Source organism: Schistocerca serialis, chromosome 9, assembly GCF_023864345.2.
Source record: "Schistocerca serialis cubense isolate TAMUIC-IGC-003099 chromosome 9, iqSchSeri2.2, whole genome shotgun sequence".
Lineage (NCBI taxonomy): Eukaryota > Metazoa > Arthropoda > Insecta > Orthoptera > Acrididae > Schistocerca > Schistocerca serialis.
This window is the reverse complement of record NC_064646.1, coordinates 35,071,420-35,092,873: the sequence shown is the minus strand read 5'-3', so window position 1 is coordinate 35,092,873 and position 21,454 is coordinate 35,071,420. Positions and strand designations below refer to the sequence as shown.

General features: G+C 38.6%; 1 protein-coding gene across 1 annotated transcript in view; it reads left to right on the top strand.

The window, feature by feature from the left end:
• LOC126418802 (midasin-like) overlaps positions 1–21,454 on the top strand; it is a 298,364-nt gene that overhangs the window by 170,947 nt on the left and 105,963 nt on the right. The window contains exons 26-30 of the mRNA XM_050085737.1: positions 28–176; positions 6,358–6,530; positions 9,940–10,092; positions 10,224–10,366; positions 16,237–16,439. Of these exons, the coding sequence (XP_049941694.1) occupies positions 28–176; positions 6,358–6,530; positions 9,940–10,092; positions 10,224–10,366; positions 16,237–16,439 (821 nt within the window). The remainder of the gene's footprint in view (positions 1–27; positions 177–6,357; positions 6,531–9,939; positions 10,093–10,223; positions 10,367–16,236; positions 16,440–21,454) is intronic.

Below are 21,454 nucleotides of genomic sequence, written 5' to 3'. Positions count from 1 at the left end.
TTGACCTGGTGTTTTTTCTTGTTTCAGAGCCAGAGCGAAAACTCCTGCTCTCTGAAAAAGGTAGCACAGGATCAGTTTCTGATGGTGCAGGTGACAGCTCTTGTATTGTTACAGCTGCTCCATCCTTTAAATTTGTTGGGACAATGAATCCTGGTGGTGACTATGGAAAGAAAGAGGTACGTTTCTAACAAAAACTGATGGAGCATAACAACAGTGGTATAGATAGTAATGGTGGTAGCATAATTTGCTTGGAACATATGGAAAAATGAGTGTTCAGTAATAGAAAATAAACAAAAATGTCGGCATTGGGTTTTATACCTCATTGCCAGTACAGTGTTACCACAAGTCTGTATTGTCCATGAAAGAGGAGGCCAATCCAATGCCAAAGTGGATTCTTTCAACTAAAATAACAAAATTAAGAGAAGTGGGAATAAATATTATTAATTTATAGTAGTATTGCAAATATTGTAGTGGATGACTGCAAACTGAGATAGTAGTCTTTGCCCCAGATAGCTGATGATAAAGGAATCAATGTAAAGGTTGAAAAGGAAATAAGATATCTTGAATAGCTAGGTAATTATAAAATTAAATGTTTTACTGGATCTGACAGCCATCAGTTCCACTGTTTGCAATCAGAATTTGGGAGGACAGAATTTGAAAGACATCAGCTGTTTTTCAGAACAGGCAATTCCCTATCAGTGAAGGACAGTAAGTGTGTGGAAGTGAGCTAGTTAAGAAAAAAAGAAGAAATGGTGGTGTTAGTAGGGAAAACCTGCTGAACATTCACATACAGAATATTTACAAATTTACATTTTTTCATATTATACTATTCTAATTTGCTTGCAGCTCCAAATGCTCAATCATTTTCTTTTGGGTGAGCACCACAGCCTCATTAAATTTGAGGAAGGACATCATTCCAACAGGCTGTATTTTAAAGTCATACTTTATTCAACACTTTTATTGCAGGCATAGCTCACTTTCTGTTCTTAACCCCCCCCCCCCCACTTGTGGGGCTGCCTGCATTGCCACCTGTGCCGCCCCCCCGCCAGTCAGCCTGCATGCTATTTGCTCGTTTCTTTTGTCAGTTGACTCAACTAAATCGAGTTATGAATTGTACTTTCCTATGTAGCATGCACGTCCAAGTCATCGAATTTTATACTTTTCTGTCTGGCACATACATAGCTACCACATACCTACAAGAAAAGTCGTGGCCATTCTAGTGATCTCAAAAAGGTTGTTCTGTCTGGCATTTGTTCAAGAAAAGTGGAAAATATTCTACTGTTTTCTTGTACAGAGAACCTTCGATACGTAGCGTTATAAATACGTCCTATTCGCCAAGTAGGAAGCTAGTTTACATTCAGAAGCAGAAATATTAAGACTGAAGAATGACTATGTAAGAAGTCCTAGTTATAGCAAGTGCAGGTCTGAAGATTAGTCAAGAGTGAGAGTGATCAGTTGATTGTGAAGTATTAATAACAGAAATTCGTAGTAATTTCTCAGAAAAATATTGTTGCAATATTCGTAACAATATTTTTACTAATAATGTGACAATAGTTTCCCATACCCAACTTTTAATATGTGTTAGGTATGGGAAACTGTTGATGTGTGTATCTCCGTAATAGTGACTTTCGAGAAGATTCCTATAGACGCATTGTTAGTATGTAGGCCCTCTATCGAATGCACTAGAAAGGAAAAGAATTGACAGTAAGAGTTCCATACACATAAATTGCTGGATGACGTCATCATTGGAAACTCACCCTTATATTATACGTCATAAGATACACACTGGCTTGTTGCTTTCACAGAAGGTATTTTTTCACACTCCATAAAAGTCTGGAAGCGAACATTCTGGCAGCGAGAAACAACCGAGCCACATGTATAAGAGAAGCAGAGTTGCTGCCAGGTAGTCAGTGTGAAAGCTACAATTGTCGCGATAACTTGGAAGTGATAAAAAGTGAACATCTGTGATTATTGGCTATTACCATGGACTTTGGTCAGTGTTGTGCTTAGTGATATTAGAAATACGCGAAGTGTGACCGTGTGCGTTTTAGTGCTAAGTGTACTAATGTTTCATTTTTCAGTGTGAATAAAGTGTATATTCGAAAATAATTGGCATCTAATTAACCTATGTCATAACAGTATAATAAAATGGATCATTATGTAATAAGAAAAAGAAAAATAGAAACATCTGAAGATTCTGGTCACCATTCAGCCGCAAAACCAGCGCCAGATGTACAGACAGAGCGCAGCACTTCGTTGAAACTTCCACAACAAAGATTATCGACTGATTCCTTTAATCTCATGGATATTGGCGATTATTTGGATATATTAGTGTCAGGAAATATTAGTGATGCAATAAAACACAAGCTTTTCAGAGCTCCAAGGAAATCTGAAATAGGTTATACCTTTCCTACTTCCGAGCACAACAAGGGAGGATGGGTTGAACGCAGAAAAGTGCACGATGATCGCTTTGAACAGTATCCATGGCTGGTGTTCTCAAAAGTTAAAAAGGGACTTCTTTGCATTAACTGTTCAATTTTTGTGAATAATAAAGTGGTTGGAGGAAAGAAATCCATTATCGCCAAGAAGCTTGTGACTGAACCACTAACAAAGTTTGCCAAACTTACTGGTAAAGATGGTGACCTTGAGACCCACTCCCAGCTCAAGTACCACGTTGAAGCGTCAACAGATGGTGACACAAGACGACCGTGAACTTGAGGTCGTAAATCAATTGTCAAGACAGAGAATGGAAAGCATTAGGGAAAACAGAGACTGTCTTGTACCTATAATATAAACAGTCATATTTCATGGAAAGCAAAATATTCCTCTGTGGGGGCATAGAGATGATGGAGTCTATTAGAAAATGAAAATGATCGTGAAAGTATAGTGAGTAACGAGGGAAACTTCAGAGCTCTTCTAAGATTTAGAATTGACTCTGGAGACTTGCCACTAAAACATCACCTTGAGATCACTAAAGCGAACTTACTTAAGTAAAACAATGTGTAATGAATTTATTTCATGCTGTTAAACAGTCATGTTATTGAGGATACTGGAGGAAGTCGAAGATTCTCGTTATTACAACATAATTTTTGATGAGACTGTGGACATAGCGCACATCACCCAACTGAGTTTAGCTGCAACATATGTTGATGGTGACGGCAAATTACATGCAAGATTTTTGGGTTTCATTGACATCTATAAAGACAATGATTGTAGTGGAAACATTGATGATGAACCTCAAGAGCGTCAAGATGAAGAGTGTAGCGTTACTGGTGAAGTATTAGGTACTATGATTCTAAGGAGAAAGGAAAGCCTTTCGCTGTCACTGGAGAACTGTGTGGGTGTAGGCAGTGATTGTTGCTCAGTTAATATGTCAGAATTGAAAGGAGCTGTGGTTTACAATAAAAAAGAAAACTATCAACATGCAAGTAGCACAGTGTCGAAGTCATCAGCTCAACCTCGCTGTCTCTCGCAGTTGCAAAGTTGCAAGTGTGAGAAACTCACTTGGTATTATTGAAGAAGTATCATTCTTTACAGCATCTAGCCAGTTGTGTGCGACACTGAAGAGTCACCTAAAACCCTCGCTGCAGTCACATTGTCAAACGAGACTTGTTGAGCGACATGATGCTGTTATTCAGTTTGCAGCTGATCTCGGAACAGTTTGCAAAGTTCTTAAAAAATACAGTGGTGGAGGGATAGAACAACGGCTGCCAAAGCCAATATTCTCCTTCGAGCTCTCTCTAATTGTGAGTTTATCATCACTCTGTTTACACTGAGCGACATTAAGAGCATAACATATCCACTCAGCAAGATCTTACAAGACCCTAGTTTGGACGTCGCGATGGCAAAAGCAAAATTAGATTTGACACTTGAGGTGTACGATAACATGAGAGCTAATGCTGATAGCCACTTTGCTTGTATTGTTGAGGAGGCAAAGGCAGTCATGGATGATTTAGACGTGGAGATGAGTTTGTTATGGAGATGAGTGTTCCTCGTCTTACAGACGAGATAGACAAAGAGACAGGGAAAACTGCGATCATAATGATGATGCTATGACATATTGGAAAAGAACTGTTTTTATTCCCTCACTGGACCATGTTACGACTGACGAGAGAACATTTTGCTGAAGAAAATATTTATCATTTTAACATACTTGTGCCCTGAGAACAACTGAAACCTGACAGTTATAAATTGAATCAGTGCTTAACTGAATTACTGTTCTTTGAATAAGAATCACTCTTTGTGATTAAAAAGAGACTAATTGGAGAGATTCTTCAATACAAGCAAACGAGCATAAACACCCTTAATGATCATGGTTCTGTTATGCAATCATTGTCTGTTTGTCCTAAATCCGACTCTCCTACTTTGCACACTCTGTACAAAATATTTGCTTGTCTACCTGCATCTATTGCTACAGTAGAGAGAAATTTTTCAACATTGCTGCATACAAAGACATGGCTGAGGTTGACAATGGAGGAGGATTGACTTAATGGCTTAACTCTGTTGAGCAGTCACCTTGACATTGATTGTTCTGTTGATGACGTAATTAACAAATTTTCCAGGAAGAATAGGCGCATAGAATTCATCATTTAAGGAGGACAACCTCAATTGTAACTTTTTTACATCATAAAATGGCATTGTCTTGTGTGTGTCATAAGATGGCATTTTCTTGTGTATGTGTGTGTGTGTGTGTGTGTGTGTGTGTGTGTGTGTTGTGTGTGTGTGTGTGTGTGTGTGTAATCAGTTTAAATAAAACTTTCTTAAACTTTGTGTGACTTGATTATTTTTTATTGTGTAAAAGTAAAGGTAGCTCACCTCCGTGACGTTTTTCTGCATCCACCGCTGGTCTGGTAGAATGATGTCTTTCCTTAAATAAAGTGCTGTTTCTAATGTTTCATACTTACAATGTTTTGCTTCTGACTTCTTGCTAGTCTACATGGAGTTGTTCCAAATTTCCAAATGAGGCACAGCTCTCCCATTTATGTTGTTAGTTTCTTTCATCTCCTCTCCTCTCTGTAATTATTGTGTAACTAAGCATTAACCCTCTATGTACAAGCTCAACAAATTGCTGTATCTGCATAGTGAGAAACAGCGTAGGAAGCTGTGCTGCACTGTGAGAATTTGTTCAATTACTTGAACATGTGCATCTTGGGAATTCTGTGTAGCGTGGATGCTTGTTTTCAACTACGGATATTTATTATTACTGCTCTTGAAACATGTAAATTATCAGCTTTAAGTAAATATTGCATGATAGAGGTAATATTTAACTATATCTGGATACAAAAATGATTACGTGGTAGACATTACTTCAGAATTTGTGAGTGGATTTTTTAAATGTTACAAATCTGTGAACTTAGGCATTTGCAAGCCAAACTATTTTTGTTTCTGATGATGGCTCGTACAGTACTTAACAGAAGGGGAGGAGCAGCGTTGTCACTCGTGAGGCTGATGAGGAGAGTGGCTGCTGTTGTGTGAATACCTGATCTAGTAAGGTGAGCCAGTTGGGTAAGAATGCCAAAGAAAGGTGTGAGGTTAATTGTGTATCAGTTACTCTTCTCTGCAATTAGTTTATGGGAGGAGTGGATCTTTCAGTTTCACTAATTTCATTCTACAAAATTGACATCAGACTGAAGAAGTGCTACCATTGGCTATTTTTTCACTTACTCGATATGACGGTAGTAAATGCGTGGCTAATGTGCGTGAGAGGCCGTGACCCTCTCGGTGTACCCGAGAAAAAGCAGAAGCCACTTCGTCACTTCAGAGCTGAAATAACTGATGCCCTGTGTAAAACCAACGTGGTCATAAGTAGGAGAAACAGGTGAAGAGCTTCTTGAAGTGTAGCTACTGAATATGCAAAGAAGAAGAAAATAGGGCATGCATCAAAGCCATTTTCCCAAAAGGTTGTTCACAAAGACAATGTTGGACATTGGTCAATTGTGTCCGAGAAGAGAGGTTCATCCTAGACACCAAACTTCAAAGGAAGTCCGTCAGCTATCTTCCAGAAGTGTAACATTAATTTGCGCATTGAGAAGAAAAAGAACTGTCTTCTGGGCTTTCGTTAGGAATAAAAAGTAAAAGACTAGTCAAAATTTGAAATTCTTAAATATTTTCAAATGTCGGGCAAAAAAAATGTAGTTATCGACAAGCCGACACTTACCTGTATCCTTAAAAGTCTAACAAAAGTATGTAACACTACAAAATTATCATATGAGGTCATCTTAATGTATTTTTTAGCAATATATGTTTATTGTGACCCTTAAGTAGCACAGATATAGCATTTAGAATTCTTTTTCTTTATTGCTTTGTAATTCTGTCTTTGGAGGGTTAATGATTAATGATCAGTGGCTTCTGTTCCAGCTTTCTCCAGCTTTACGCAATCGATTAACGGAGATATGGTGTGAGTCACACTCAAAGCGGGAAGATTTAGAACAAATTCTAAAAGTTAATCAGAAGGGTGGCTTGCAATTAGATGTCTCTGTTCTTGTCATGGATTTTCTCGATTGGTTTACCAGTACAAAAATTGGCTCAAAGTAAGTGGTTTTTATTGCTCTACCATTGGATACTCCTTTTTAATTGTTAGGTACTTCTTTGTCTCATAAATTTACAATATTTATGCTGTGGATTTGAGTGCAGTTGTATTGCTCTGCTGTATAATAAGTTGTAATTGTCAACAAGGTATGATTCTGGATGTGCTGTTGTCGTACTAAATAAACAAAAGTAACTTATTGTCATTTCCTTATGTGAAATATGAGAACAATAGTTTTCACATATTTGTATAAAAATTTTTATCAGTTTTGCTTGCTGGTTTTGGATGTCATGACGCATCTGCCAATTAAAAGGGCAGTACAAAAACATCTACATCTATGCATACACTCCAGAATCCGCTGTGTAGTTTGTGAGAGGGGGTTAATCCATACTAATACCAGTGATTTTTATCCTATACGATTCACGTAGTGAGTCTCCGCACACACCTTAATCTCTGTTGTATGATCTCATGATCGATACATAATGTGTATAGTGGTGACAACCTAATTATTACATGAGTGCTTGTTCTGTGAATCTGCTCAGCAGAACTACAGCCTGGCCACCTGGGGATGGCATATCTGCAGTGACAAAAACTACTTTGCCCAGTATGTCATGAACAAGCCCTGCTGCAGTCATTGCACAACTTTTGACATGGGTGTCACTACCAACCAGGGTGAACGGTCATTGCCCAAGTGTGGCCAAGAGCCTCCTCTCAGTCCATATCTCCCCATGCTCATTGTATGGTGCTGTCTGCCAGTGGATCCACCAGTTTTTTCACCTTCTCTCCTCAATTCTGACCTCCCTCCCCCCCCCTGCCCCCCCCCTCCACCCCCCACCCGTGCCCGACACTCTGCCTGGCATCCTTGTGCTGCCACCATCTAGTCACTGCATGGTCTGCCAGGTGCCAGGAGGGAGCGCTTACTTCCTGCCCCCACCCGTGCCCTGCTATCCCTCCCCATTCCCTGCCCCACTCCGGCTTGCTGCTTGCATTTGATGCAGTTGCATTGTGGCTGAATATAGTCATCATGTGTGTAAGGCTTAGCTGAAAGCTCAATGTATGACTGTCTTCTCGTTGTGCCTGTCTGCAGCTTAACGTGCCATCTTTACGAAGAGTAGCAATCTATCCTTTTCATAATGTTGTCGGTATTTGAACCTGGACGTTCCCTCATTTAATACTGTCTTTTGTACGGGCTTCCCTTTCACTATTTCTCTCACCACCTCATTTCATACTTTATCCATTCTAGTTAGACATCTCTTGTTTCTATGAAATTTCATCTTGTGTACCTTTACCCTGCTGACCGGCCTTTTCTTCACGACTTAAGTCCCCAACGTGTACGTCAGTAAAAATTACTCCCTCTAGTCTGTAGTCACATTTTATTATGTCTAATTGCTACTGGTTTAAATACCATTAGGACGTCCTGTGATCATGGAATTACTACACAGAGTTGAAATATAGTGTAATAAACATTTTCTAAAGATCTTTCTCTGTGATAGCTATTGTAGATATATTTAAATGTTTCTTAAAGAAAGTATTAACTATGTGCTTTAAGTTGGTTGTAGGGTGGCCTGTTGGTACAGTAATCGTTAGACAAATTAAAAGAGTGACCACACACTAAAGCAAATGAGTTTTTCTTTTTTTTATGACGTTTAGGCAGGAATATGTATGCGGCATAAGTGAGTGCTAGAGCACAATATGCTCCGTGTAACACTTGTTTGCTGTCTGGTGGGGCATCTATGCTGCAGACCAGGCTTCATACACTCTGCAAGAAACCACGAGGCTGCCTCCCTGTCTTGCTTATCTCCTTATCATTCCTCCTCGCTCTCCATGTGCTCGATACTTCCCACTTTCATGTAATTGCTCTATAATACTTATACCCATTGCTCTCCTCATGCTGTTCCTTGTTGTCACCATCACTTTACCAAAATAAAAATATTGCTTATGCCATCGCCACCTCTGTGCCATGATGTGAAATTTTATCCACTGACATCTGAACTATATAAGTAATTTTAAACAGAAAATTCACCGAGACATAGGTTTCTCTGTGCACTATTTTCGAAGACTGTCTTGCCGGCATTTCATCATGTGCGACTAAATTCTATTGCCACTCACTGATTCGTTGAATGGGAAGGAAGAGGGGTGAAGCAAAAGGACTGGAGAGCTTTAGGAAAAGAGGTAGCTTTTGGAAAAGTTACCCAGAACTGCGGGTCATGGGACACTTACCGGACAGGACGAGAAGTAAAGACTGGTTGTTGGGGACTGCCAACAATCAGTCTTTCCTTATCATCCTGTCAGGTAAGTGTCCCCTGACCTGCAGTTCTGGGTGACTTTTCTGAAATCTACCTCTTTTCTTAGATCTCTCCAGTCCTTTTGCTTCACCCCTGTTCCTTCCCCTCCAACCCCCCTGCCGGAAGAAGGTGCCACTGGCTCCGTAAGCTTACATAATTATAACTTTTTATGTGCGTGTTCTGCTGCTGCTTGGTGAGTAGATTTTTTTATCTATCCAATTACATTATACTGTCAAAAATTGATTGTTTTCATTGTTAAATTATGTTGCTGTTTCATTCTATGCTTTAATTGCTTTGCTAATTGTATCAAAGTAATCTTTGACTGATGGAGTTTGCACTTAAGATGCATTCAGATAATTGTGCAAGATCACATAGAAAATTCAAATAGTGTATTTCATTGTTGGATGTTGATATTAGTGGGTTGTATTAGTGGTTTACATAATTAAATTGCTGTTTTTCAGTTACTATCAAAGTATCTTCTTGTATTCAAAAGTTATTGAGGCCATTGGAAGTGGAGGTATAGTTCAGATGGTGGAGAATGGTACAAGGAATCTGTTAAGAAAGTTTCACTGAATTCACCTAATTTAATCTAAGAGCAGCACAGAAGTTGTAAATCTGGATAGTCAGAGAGGGCTTAGAACCCTGTTCTGTCCAGATTCAGTCGGTAGTGTAACCAATGCACTGCATTGCTCAATTTTAAGTCTACAAAAATAATTCTTAGGTTGAACAACATAGTTATCACTCTCGCCCAATTCAGCTTTGCATGAGTTTTTGTGATAAGAGTAACTGTGGTTAGGTTAGCAAAACACCAGGCATACTCTCGCTCCAAATCTGTCAGTGTGTTTTATGGTCCATTAATTGTTTTTGTTCATTGTAAACAGCATATACGAGGAATGTGATGATGATTTCATAAATTTATCACCTACCTGGCATCCTTTCACTGAATAAAAAATAAGCATTTTATTTGCAGGTAAAAAATAGTGGATATTTTGAAGTCAGGTGATGCAGTTCACCACATTTTGCTGATAATTAAGTTTTGCTACACCAGAGTAGCCATATTTTATGTTACTTTTGTAACAGTTAATATGATTTACGTAATGCAGCATAACTTTGGTGACATTTTTACAGGTTTCGTGTAAATGTCCGTGACCTCATCACATGGGTAAACTTTTACAATGTATGCACATCACTGAAAGGGATGTCTCCTGCACTTGCTTATGTACATGGCGCTTTCCTGACGTTTCTTGATAGCTTTGGTTCAGGGATCACTTCCAATGAAAGGTCAGTATTTCTCTCTCTCTCTCTCTCTCTCTCTCTCTCTCTCTCTCTCTCTCTGTGTGTGTGTGTGTGTGTGTGTGTGTGTGTGTGTGTGTAATATAGAATTTTTTTTTATTAAACCCCTTATTTTTCAGTGAAGAAAATTTGAACATTTTGAAATCAGCTGCTGTGCAATTCTTGGCAAAACAAGTGAATATCTCAGAAGAAAGCTTTGAGCAGCCTGCTAACATTATTCGGGGCAAAAATTTATGCATTCGTCCATTCTCCATTGAGACAGGTTAGTATATATAAGTATAGTATTTTTATAATTATGCTTGTGAATTCCAGTTTAAGTTGTTGCCTGGTTTTGATGGGTTCTAGCATTTAATCTTTTATATTTTTCATTTCAAAATATTTTTCATTTCCCCCCCATGAACCATGGACCTTGGCGTTGGTGGGGAGGCTTGCGTGCCTCAGCGATACAGATAGCCGTACCGTAGGTGCAACCATAACGGAGGGGTATCTGTTGAGAGGCCAGACAAACGTGTGGTTCCTGAAGAGGGGCAGCAGCCTTTTCAGTAGTTGCAAGGGCAACAGTCTGGATGATTGACTGATCTGGCCTTGTAACAATAACCAAAACGGCCTTGCTGTGCTGGTACTGCGAACGGCTGAAAGCAAGGGGAAACTACGGCCGTAATTTTTCCCGAGGGCATGCAGCTTTACTGTATGATTAAATGATGATGGCGTCCTCTTGGGTAAAATATTCCGGAGGTAAAATAGTCCCCCATTCGGATCTCCGGGCGGGGACTACTCGAGAGGATGTCGTTATCAGGAGAAAGAAAACTGGCGTTCTATGGATCGGAGCGTGGAATGTCAGATCCCTTAATCGGGCAGGTAGGTTAGAAAATTTAAAAAGGGAAATGGATAGGTTAAAGTTAGATATAGTGGCAATTAGTGAAGTTCGGTGGCAGAAGGAACAAGACTTCTGGTCAGGTGACTACAGGGTTATAAACACAAAGTCAAATAGGGGTAATGCAGGAGTAGGTTTAATAATGAATAGGAAAATAGGAATGCGGGTAAGCTACTATAAACGGCATAGTGAACGCATTATTGTGGCCAAGATAGATACGAAGCCCACACCTACTACAGTAGTACAAGTTTATATGCCAACTAGCTCTGCAGATGACGAAGAAATTGAGGAAATGTATGATGAAATAAAAGAAATTATTCAGATAGTGAAGGGAGACGAAAATTTAATAGTCATGGGTGACTGGAATTCGAGTGTCGGAAAAGGGAGAGAAGGAAACGTATTAGGTGAATATGGATTGGGGCTAAGAAATGAAAGAGGAAGCCGCCTGATAGAATTTTGCACAGAGCACAACTTAATCATAGCTAACACTTGGTTTAAGAATCATGATAGAAGGTTGTATACATGGAAGAACCCTGGAGATACTAAAAGGTATCAGATAGATTATATAATGGTAAGACAGAGATTTAGGAACCAGGTTTTAAATTGTAAGACATTTCCAGGGGCAGATGTGGACTCTGACCACAATCTATTGGTTATGACCTGTAGATTAAAACTGAAGAAACCGCAAAAAGTTGGGAATTTAAGGAGATGGGACCTGGATAAAATGAAAGAACCAGAGGTTGTACAGAGTTTCAGGGAGAGCATAAGGGAACAATTGAAAGGAATGGGGGAAAGAAATACAGTAGAAGAAGAATGGGTAGCTCTGAGGGATGAAGTAGTGAGATCAAGTAGGTAAAAAGAAGAGGGTTAGTAGAAATCCTTGGGTAACAGAAGAAATATTGAATTTAATTGATGAAAGGAGAAAATATAAAAATGCAGTAAATGAAGCAGGCAAAAAGGAATACAAATGTCTCAAAAATGAGATCGACAGGAAGTGCAAAATGGCTAAGCAGGGATGGCTAGAGGACAAATGTAAGGATGTAGAGGCTTATCTCACTAGGGGTAAGATAGATACTGCTTACAGGAAAATTAAAGAGACCTTTGGAGAGAAGAGAACCACATGTATGAACATCAAGAGCTCAGATGGAAACCCAGTTCTAAGCAAAGAAGGGAAAGCAGAAAGGTGGAAGGAGTATATAGAGGGCCTATACAAGGGCGATGCACTTGAGGACAATATTATGGAAATGGAAGAGGATGTAGATGAAGATGAAATGGGAGATACGATACTGCGTGAAGAGTTTGATAGAGCACTGAAGGACCTGAGTTGAAACAAGGCCCCCGGAGTAGACAACATTCCATTGGAACTACTGACGGCCTTGGGAGAGCCAGTCCTGACAAAACTCTACCATCTGGTGAGCAAGGTGTATGAAACATGCGAAATACCCTCAGACTTCAAGAAGAATGTAATAATTCCAATCCCAAAGAAAGCAGGTGTTGACAGATGTGAAAATTACCGAACAATCAGTTTAATAAGCCACAGCTGCAAAGTACTAACACGAATTCTTTACAGACGAATGGAAAAACTAGTAGAAGCCGACCTCGGGGAAGATCAGTTTGGATTCCGTAGAAATACTGGAACACGTGAGGCAATACTGACCTAACGACTTATCTTAGAAGAAAGATTAAGGAAAGGCAAACCTACGTTTCTAGCATTTGTCGACTTAGAGAAAAGGTTTTCAGAAATTACTGCAACCAGTCGCCTTTTATGTAGATGTATTTTATTTAACCATGACCGGTTTCGAGCTGCCTAGCAACTCATCATCAGATGGTATATACATTTAGTGCTTTTTTGTACCCATTGTGTGGGTGGTTGAGTATCTGTGGCTAGACAGAAACGAGAACAAATAATCGCTACATGTGGTACAGTAACACGAAATATTTACAGCATAATTTATGTTTAACGTATAAGAGCAAATAATCCCTACATGTGGTACAGTTACACGAAATATTTACAGTTTAATTTACGTTTTGAGGTGTTACTTACAGATAAATCTTTCTGCAGGTATATATATCTCTTTTAGGACGTATTTTTGAAACCATTGTGTCTTGTTTTTCACAATTTCACAAGTTAAAACTTTCACTAGATGTATATTACTTTTATGAGGCACTGTTGGAAACATATATCTTGTTTTTCGTAAACATCGCTGAACACACTTAGCCACAGATACGAATACAGGATTTACACATTATAAACAAGCCAAAGATTGCAATATAACTACAGTATCAAAGATTTCAAGTTGACCAGAGGCATTATTAGTCATCACACACACTGACAAGAGATTTGCCTTTATTACATAGAAAATAACTGTAAATTAGCTTAAACTAGTAAAATGTTTATTTATAAATTAACTGTGCAATTTTAACAGGTATATAAAACTAGATTTTTTTTTTTTTTTTTTTTTTTTTTTTTACATTATATTTCAGTTACATTTAAGATTATTGGTATTGAGAGTATTATGACAGCTAATTTCTTGCTCCTTCCATTGGCTGATCTTGGCATATGATGTCTGGGATGAGAGGTTGATGGTTAACTTGACATAATAAGTAATGCTGGTACTTGAAAGGGTGTGGAAAAGGAGTTGGCGGTGGTGGGGGTTGGGGGTGGGGGTGGGGGGGTGTATAGGAAAAAGGAGAGGGGGGGTTGAGAGGGTGATGTGGAGAGAGAAGAGAGCTGAAAGCTTTTGACAATGTTGACTGGAATACTCTCTTTCAAATTCTAAAGGTGTCAGGGGTAAAATACAGGGAGCGAAAGGCTATTTACAACTTGTACAGAAACCAGATGGCAGTTATAAGAGTTGAGGGACATGAAAGGGAAGCAGTGGTTGGGAAGGGAGTAAGACAGGGTTGTAGCTTCTCCCCGATGTTATTCAATCTGTATATTGAGCAAGCAGTAAAGGAAACAAAAGAAAAATTAGGAGTAGGTATTAAAATCCATGGAGAAGAAATAAAAACTTTGAGGTTTGCCGATGACATTGTAATTCTGTCAGAGACAGCAAAGGACTTGGAAGAGCAGTTGAACGGAATGGATGGTGTCTTGAAGGGAGGATATAAGATGAACATCAACAAAAGCAAAACGAGAATAATGGAATGTAGTCGAGTTAAGTCGGGTGATGTTGAGGGTATTAGATTAGGAAATGAGACACTTAAAGTAGTAAAGGAGTTTTGCTATTTGGGGAGCAAAATAACTGATGATGGACGAAGTAGAGAGGATATAAAATGTAGACTGGCAATGGCAAGGAAAGCGTTTCTGAAGAAGAGAAATTTGTTAACATCGAGTATAGATTTAAGTGTCAGGAAGTTATTTCTGAAAGTATTCGTATGGAGTGTAGCCATGTATGGAAGTGAAACATGGACGGTAAATAGTTTGGACAAGAAGAGAATAGAAGCTTTTGAAATGTGGTGCTACAGAAGAATGCTGAAGATTAGATGGGTAGATCACATAACTAATGAGGAAGTATTGAATAGGATTGGGGAGAAGAGAAGTTTGTGGCACAACTTGACCAGAAGAAGGGATCGGTTGGTAGGACATGTTCTGAGGCATCAAGGGATCACCAATTTAGTATTGGAGGGCAGCGTGGAGGGTAAAAATCATAGGGGGAGACCAAGAGATGAATACACTAAGCAGATTCAGAAGGATGTAGGTTGCAGTAGGTACTGGGAGATGAAGAAGCTTGCACAGGATAGAGTAGCATGGAGAGCTGCATCAAACCAGTCTCAGGACTGAAGACCACAACAACAACATTTTTCATTTCGTGATTGGAACATATTGAGATCCATAACTGCTTTTGCAAGTTTTGCTAAAATATGGTTTGATATAACTGGAAGTGATCAGTGAAGTAAAATATTTATATCATGCATAGAAAGAATCTTTTGCGGAAGCACTAGTTCCAGATGGAAACAAAGAAAAATGTAAAGTTGCTAGCTTTTAGAACCAGGAGACCATTCTTCTGACAGAAGTGAGAAAAGGGTGGTTGAAAAAAGTGGATAAGCCTTAAAGATTTTGAAAGTTACCCAGGACCCCAGGTCAGTAGACTTGCCATATTGGAATCTCTATCATAAACTCTCCTTTTTTGTGAGGACGAGGAGGAGGAGGAGGAGGAGAAGAAGAAGTGTTTGACCCAAGACCTAGTAATTTTCCAATGGCTTCCACTCAGTAAACACATTTAGTTAACTGGTATTATTGCTGTAATAGTGTCATTGTTAATAATAATAGTAATGAGGTAGTGTACTTCTTAACACTCATAATCAAATGATTTTAAGTAATGTAAATTATGTAACAAATAATGGTTTGTGGATGTAAGTTGCTGCTACTGATCAGAGATGTATGGTATAGGTGGCAGAGATGTAAACATCATGTTATAAAGTACAGTATATGATATAAACTTCTGTAGTCACTTGAGGTTTACATGCAGCCAAAACATTCTATACAGATTTGTTTGATGACTCTTAACATTGTTTTTATTTCTGTAAGGAATTAGAGATGTTTACGTGACTAATGGGAGTAATGAATGCTACAAATATGTTAAACAACTTAAGGCTGAATGTAAAATATAACATCTGTTCAAAACTGCCAAAATATTTCAACACACTAAATTTAAAATCCTAAAGATAATTGTTTCTACCCAAACAGCCTTTACAGTAATGATTGTGTTTGTTCTTGGAATTCATTGCGTCTTCAGTTGTGACATCCAAATGCAAGAAATTGCTGGATACTATTCACTTAAAAGGGAAGCCCACTGTTACTCATTTTCTACATTCATAAAAAAGAGGCTACATGTAGGGAGTGGATGATTTTCGTATAAACGCAATGCATGCTATTTCAGTTTGTGCTATAAGTTAATTTTGTCATCTTTTAAGTTCTTTAAATTTCTCGGTAGGTGGTAAAAGACTTTCATGGTAAAGTGAAACAGTATTCAATAAATAAGTAAAGAAACCATTGCACTCCCCTGATCATCAAGTTATTATTACAACTGATTTCAAGCTGGACATACAGTAACTGACAAATGTATGTTCAGGTTCATGTGTCCAAACTTCCATTCAACACAATAAGAGTGCAACCAGTTGTGCGTGTCAGCTGTGTATATTTTATCTTTAGAACAACAATCTGGTGTCAAGTTATGTGGGACTGTTCATTGTGTAACTTTGCATATTTTGTTGATAGAAAGTAATGGTAATATTCATATCATTTCTGTCAACAGGTCCGTTGCGAAATCCTCTGAAAGGATTTACCTTTGATACGAAAACAACCCTATTAAATGCAGAGCGTGTGCTGCGAGGCCTGCAGTTGACCCGGCCTGTACTGTTGGAAGGCAGTCCAGGCGTTGGAAAGACAGCTTTAGTTGCTGCTCTGGCGTGTCTTGCCGGGCATCACCTTGTACGCATCAACATATCGGAGCAGACGGTGAGTAAACTGTCTTTACTGTTTTCCATCATCTTACAAGTGTATGTCTATTTGAAACTTGTTTTTTTTCTTGTTGTTATATACCTCTACTATTGTCCTGTCGTGTCTCATGCTCCATTCTAATACAGACTTTTTCCCTGCCTAAGGCCAGCTGTGTTCCTTTTTGAACAACTGGCTATTTTTGTGACTGATTCATCTCATAAACTTTCTGAAAGGCATTTGTTATGTAGATTGTACTGTCCTCGTACTGTAGTGTTACCTTCTATTATCTTCTCCTCATTAGCTATTGAAACAACATTGCTTTGTAATGTAATTTTAACTTTCACCAAAAGCACATTCAACACATCGCGGAAAAAATACACGTCTTTCATATCAAGACAAGAGAGAGAGAGAGACCTCCATTAGTTCTTAAAAACAAAAAAACTACGCAAAAGTAAAAAAAAAAGAACAAAATTATTTATAAAATCGGTCGCTGGCGCAGCGCTCTTCTGCGTGTGCGATCGTAAATTATAACTTTGCGGAAGTCAAAGTACCATTACAATGCCTCCTCTACTGACACGCTCCGCAAGCGAGCGTGGCAGTATAGAAAATTTACATAGATACATACATATATGAGAAAATAAGAAATTTACATATTACAAAAAATATTTCTGAGCACAATGCTCTTTGCATATCAGTCTTTGTATACAGTCTTTTTGGTGTGTATCTTCTTTAGGAGTCATAACATTAATGTCTTTGAATTGCAGCGTATTATCGTTGCTTAGCACAGCGTTTGAATTCAGTTCACATGATTCGTGTTTACAATGGAATTAATTCGAACAATAAATGTTTGTATTATATTGCTCCAATGTCTTTAAACGTAGTATCGGATTCTGAGTGTGTGTGTACTGCCTGGATCTCTTGCGTGTGACTTGAAGAAAATCTAATGTTTGTTCAATGTGTCAACACGAAATTGTGATCTCCAGCAGTCGAATTTTGGTGGCGTCTACCGGGGTATAAATGGTCAATGCGGGCACAGGAAACACCTCACTGCCTACGACAGGTGATGAGCTTGTCTTTTACACCAACCTGAAGACCTGCCGGCTTCCACAACACCATACACTTCAAAGCATATTGACACTATGTAAATATTGCTTGACCAGTGTTCCATCACGTTGGTTTCTTCTTTGCATTTTCAGTTCCTTTTATATGAATCATGTGCTACATGCACAAGTCCTTTGCAGCTCATTAACATCTCCTTAAAATACATTTCTTGATATAGTAAGTACATAAATATACAAATATTTACAATTAATCATTACATGAATATAATGGAAGGAAACATTCCACGTGGGAAAAAATTATATCCTCTCCCTTAAAACCCACTTCCTTTCGTCTTCCCCTCTCCTTCCCTCTTTCCTGATGAGGCAACAGTTTGTCTGCTTGTGTCTGTATGTGTGGATGGATATGTGCGTGTGTGCGAGTGTATACCTGTCCTTTTTTCCCCCTAAGGTAAGTCTTTCCGCTCCCGGGATTGAAATGACTCCTTACCCTCTCCCTTAAAACCCACTTCCTTTCGTCTTCCCCTCTCCTTCCCTCTTTCCTGATGAGGCAACAGTTTGTTGCGAAAGCTTGAATTTTGTGTGTATGTTTGTGTTTGTTTGTGTGTCTATCGACCTGCCAGCGCTTTTGTTCGGTAAGTCACCTCATCTATATAATCATTACATGAGATACATTGTTGTCATATAGTACATATACAGAATTAAATGAAAAATATAGTCAATTTTTCTACGTTACATTCAATATCATTGTGCTGACATGTGAATTACATTACATTCAGATTGAAATATACATTTTATTTGTTAGCTCATATATAGCGGAAAGACCTACCTTGGGGGAAAAAAGGACAGGTATACACTTGCGCACACACACACATATCCATCCACACATACAGACACAAGCATATATATATATATATATATATATATATATATATATATATATATATATATATATATATATATATATATATATATATATATATATATATATATATATATATATATATATCTAAAAAGAAAGATGACGAAACTTACCAAACAAAAGCGCTGGCAGGTCGATAGACACACAAACAAACACAAACATACACACAAAATTCTAGCTTTCGCAACCAATGGTTGCCTCGTCAGGAAAGAGGGAAGGAGAAGGAAAGACAAAAGGATATGGGTTTTAAGGGAGAGGGTAAGGAGTCATTCCAATCCCGGGAGCGGAAAGACTTACCTTAGGGGGAAAAAAGGACAGGTATACACTCGCACACACACACATATCCATCCACACATACACAGACACAAGCAGACATTTGTAAAGGCAAAGAGTTTTTGCCTTTTGCCTTTGCCTTTACAAATGTCTGCTTGTGTCTGTGTATGTGTGGATGGATATGTGTGTGTGTGCGAGTGTATACCTGTCCTTTTTTCCCCCTAAGGTAAGTCTTTCCGCTCCCGGGATTGGAATGACTCCTTACCCTCTCCCTTAAAACCCATATCCTTTTGTCTTTCCTTCTCCTTCCCTCTTTCCTGACGAGGCAACCATTGGTTGCGAAAGCTAGAATTTTGTGTGTATGTTTGTGTTTGTTTGTGTGTCTATCGACCTGCCAGCGCTTTTGTTTGGTAAGTTTCGTCATCTTTCTTTTTAGATATATTTTTCCCACGTGGAATGTTTCCCTCTATTATATTCATATATATATATATATATGTCTAAAAAGAAAGATGATGAAACTTACCAAACAAAAGCGCTGGCAGGTCGATAGACACACAAACAAACACAAACATACACACAAAATTCTAGCTTTCGCAACCAATGGTTGCCTCGTCAGGAAAGAGGGAAGGAGAAGGAAAGACAAAAGGATATGGGTTTTAAGGGAGAGGGTAAGGAGTCATTCCAATCCCGGGAGCGGAAAGACTTACCTTAGGGGGAAAAAAGGACAGGTATACACTCGCACACACACACATATCCATCCACACATACACAGACACAAGCAGACATTTTTCTGTGTATGTGTGGATGGATATGTGTGTGTGTGCGAGTGTATACCTGTCCTTTTTTCCCCCTAAGGTAAGTCTTTCCGCTCCCGGGATTGGAATGACTCCTTACCCTCTCCCTTAAAACCCATATCCTTTTGTCTTTCCTTCTCCTTCCCTCTTTCCTGACGAGGCAACCATTGGTTGCGAAAGCTAGAATTTTGTGTGTATGTTTGTGTTTGTTTGTGTGTCTATCGACCTGCCAGCGCTTTTGTTTGGTAAGTTTCATCATCTTTCTTTTTAGACATATTTTTCCCACGTGGAATGTTTCCCTCTATTTTATATATATATATATATATATATATATATATATATATATATATATATATATATATATATATATATATATATATAATCTGTCCTTTTTTCCCCCTAAGGTAAGTCTTTCCGCTCCCGGGATTGGAATGACTCCTTACCCTCTCCCTTAAAACCCACATCCTTTCGTCTTTCCCTCTCCTTCCCTCTTTCCTGATGAGGCAACCGTTGGTTGCGAAAGCTAGAATTTTGTGTGTATGTTTGTGTTTGTTTGTGTGTCTATCGACCTGCCAGCGCTTTTGTTCGGTAAGTCACCTCATCTTTGTTTTTTATATATATATATATATATATATATATATATATATATATATATAATGCTGAGGAATAAGTATATGTTATTTTGTGAAGAATGAATAATGGATTTAAATATGTCTGCTTGTGTCTGTATGTGTGGATGGATATGTGCGTGTGTGCGAGTGTATACCTGTCCTTTTTTCCCCCTAAGGTAAGTCTTTCCGCTCCCGGGATTGGAATGACTCCTTACCCTCTCCCTTAAAACCCACTTCCTTTCGTCTTCCCCTCTCCTTCCCTCTTTCCTGATGAGGCAACAGTTTGTTGCGAAAGCTTGAATTTTGTGTGTGTGTTTGTGTTTGTTTGTGTGTCTATCGACCTGCCAGCGCTTTTGTTCGGTAAGTCACCTCATCTTTGTTTTTATATATAATTTTTCCCACGTGGAATGTTTCCTTCCATTATATATATATATATATATATATATATATAAAAACAAAGATGAGATGACTTACCGAACGAAAGCGCTGGCAGATCGATAGACACACAAACATACACACAAAATTCAAGCTTTCGCAACAAACTGTTGCCTCATCAGGAAAGAGGGAAGGAGAGGGGAAGACGAAAGGAAGTGGGTTTTAAGGGAGAGGGTAAGGAGTCATTCCAATCCCGGGAGCGGAAAGACTTACCTTAGGGGGAACAAAGGACAGGTATACACTCGCACACACGCACATATCCATCCACACATACAGACACAAGCAGACATATATTAGCTATTGGATGGTTCACATTGCTTTCAAGACTTACCTGCATTCATTAGATTGTAAGTATCTGTATAACTTAAATGTAGGCTCATCATAACTGTATATCATATTAATTATCTTCTCCTCAGTAGCTAACATTTTACTGTATATATTTTTTCAAATGTCTGTGTGGATGTAGACCTCTGGGTTTATGTGTTAATGGATAACAGCCAGGGTGTGGAATATTTGCAATTCGGTATGGTCCAGAGTGTAAGATCTGCCATTTCCTGTCTAAATGTTTCAGTTTTGTGGGTTTAGGATGTGTTCTTAGTAATGTTTGTGCTTTCCTGACACCTCTGTCATATTTCTGCTTTCTTTCCATAGCTTTGTCACATAATGTTGTGTAAGCTTGTCTTACCTTTTCTTCTAAACTAACATGATTTGTTGTTGCTGTAAATTTAGGTAGAGGGTCTGTCCATTCATTTCTTTCTGTTTTATCCATAATTAATTCAGTTGGTGTGTATCCAGTAGAAATGTGAGTTAAATTGTTCACTATTTGTTCAAATGGTGCTAGGTATTCTACCCATTTTGTGTGCTTCTGGTGTGTGTGTTCTCATAAACTGTCCAAATTCTCGAAATGTTCTTTCTACTGGGTTTCCTGCTGCGTGAAATC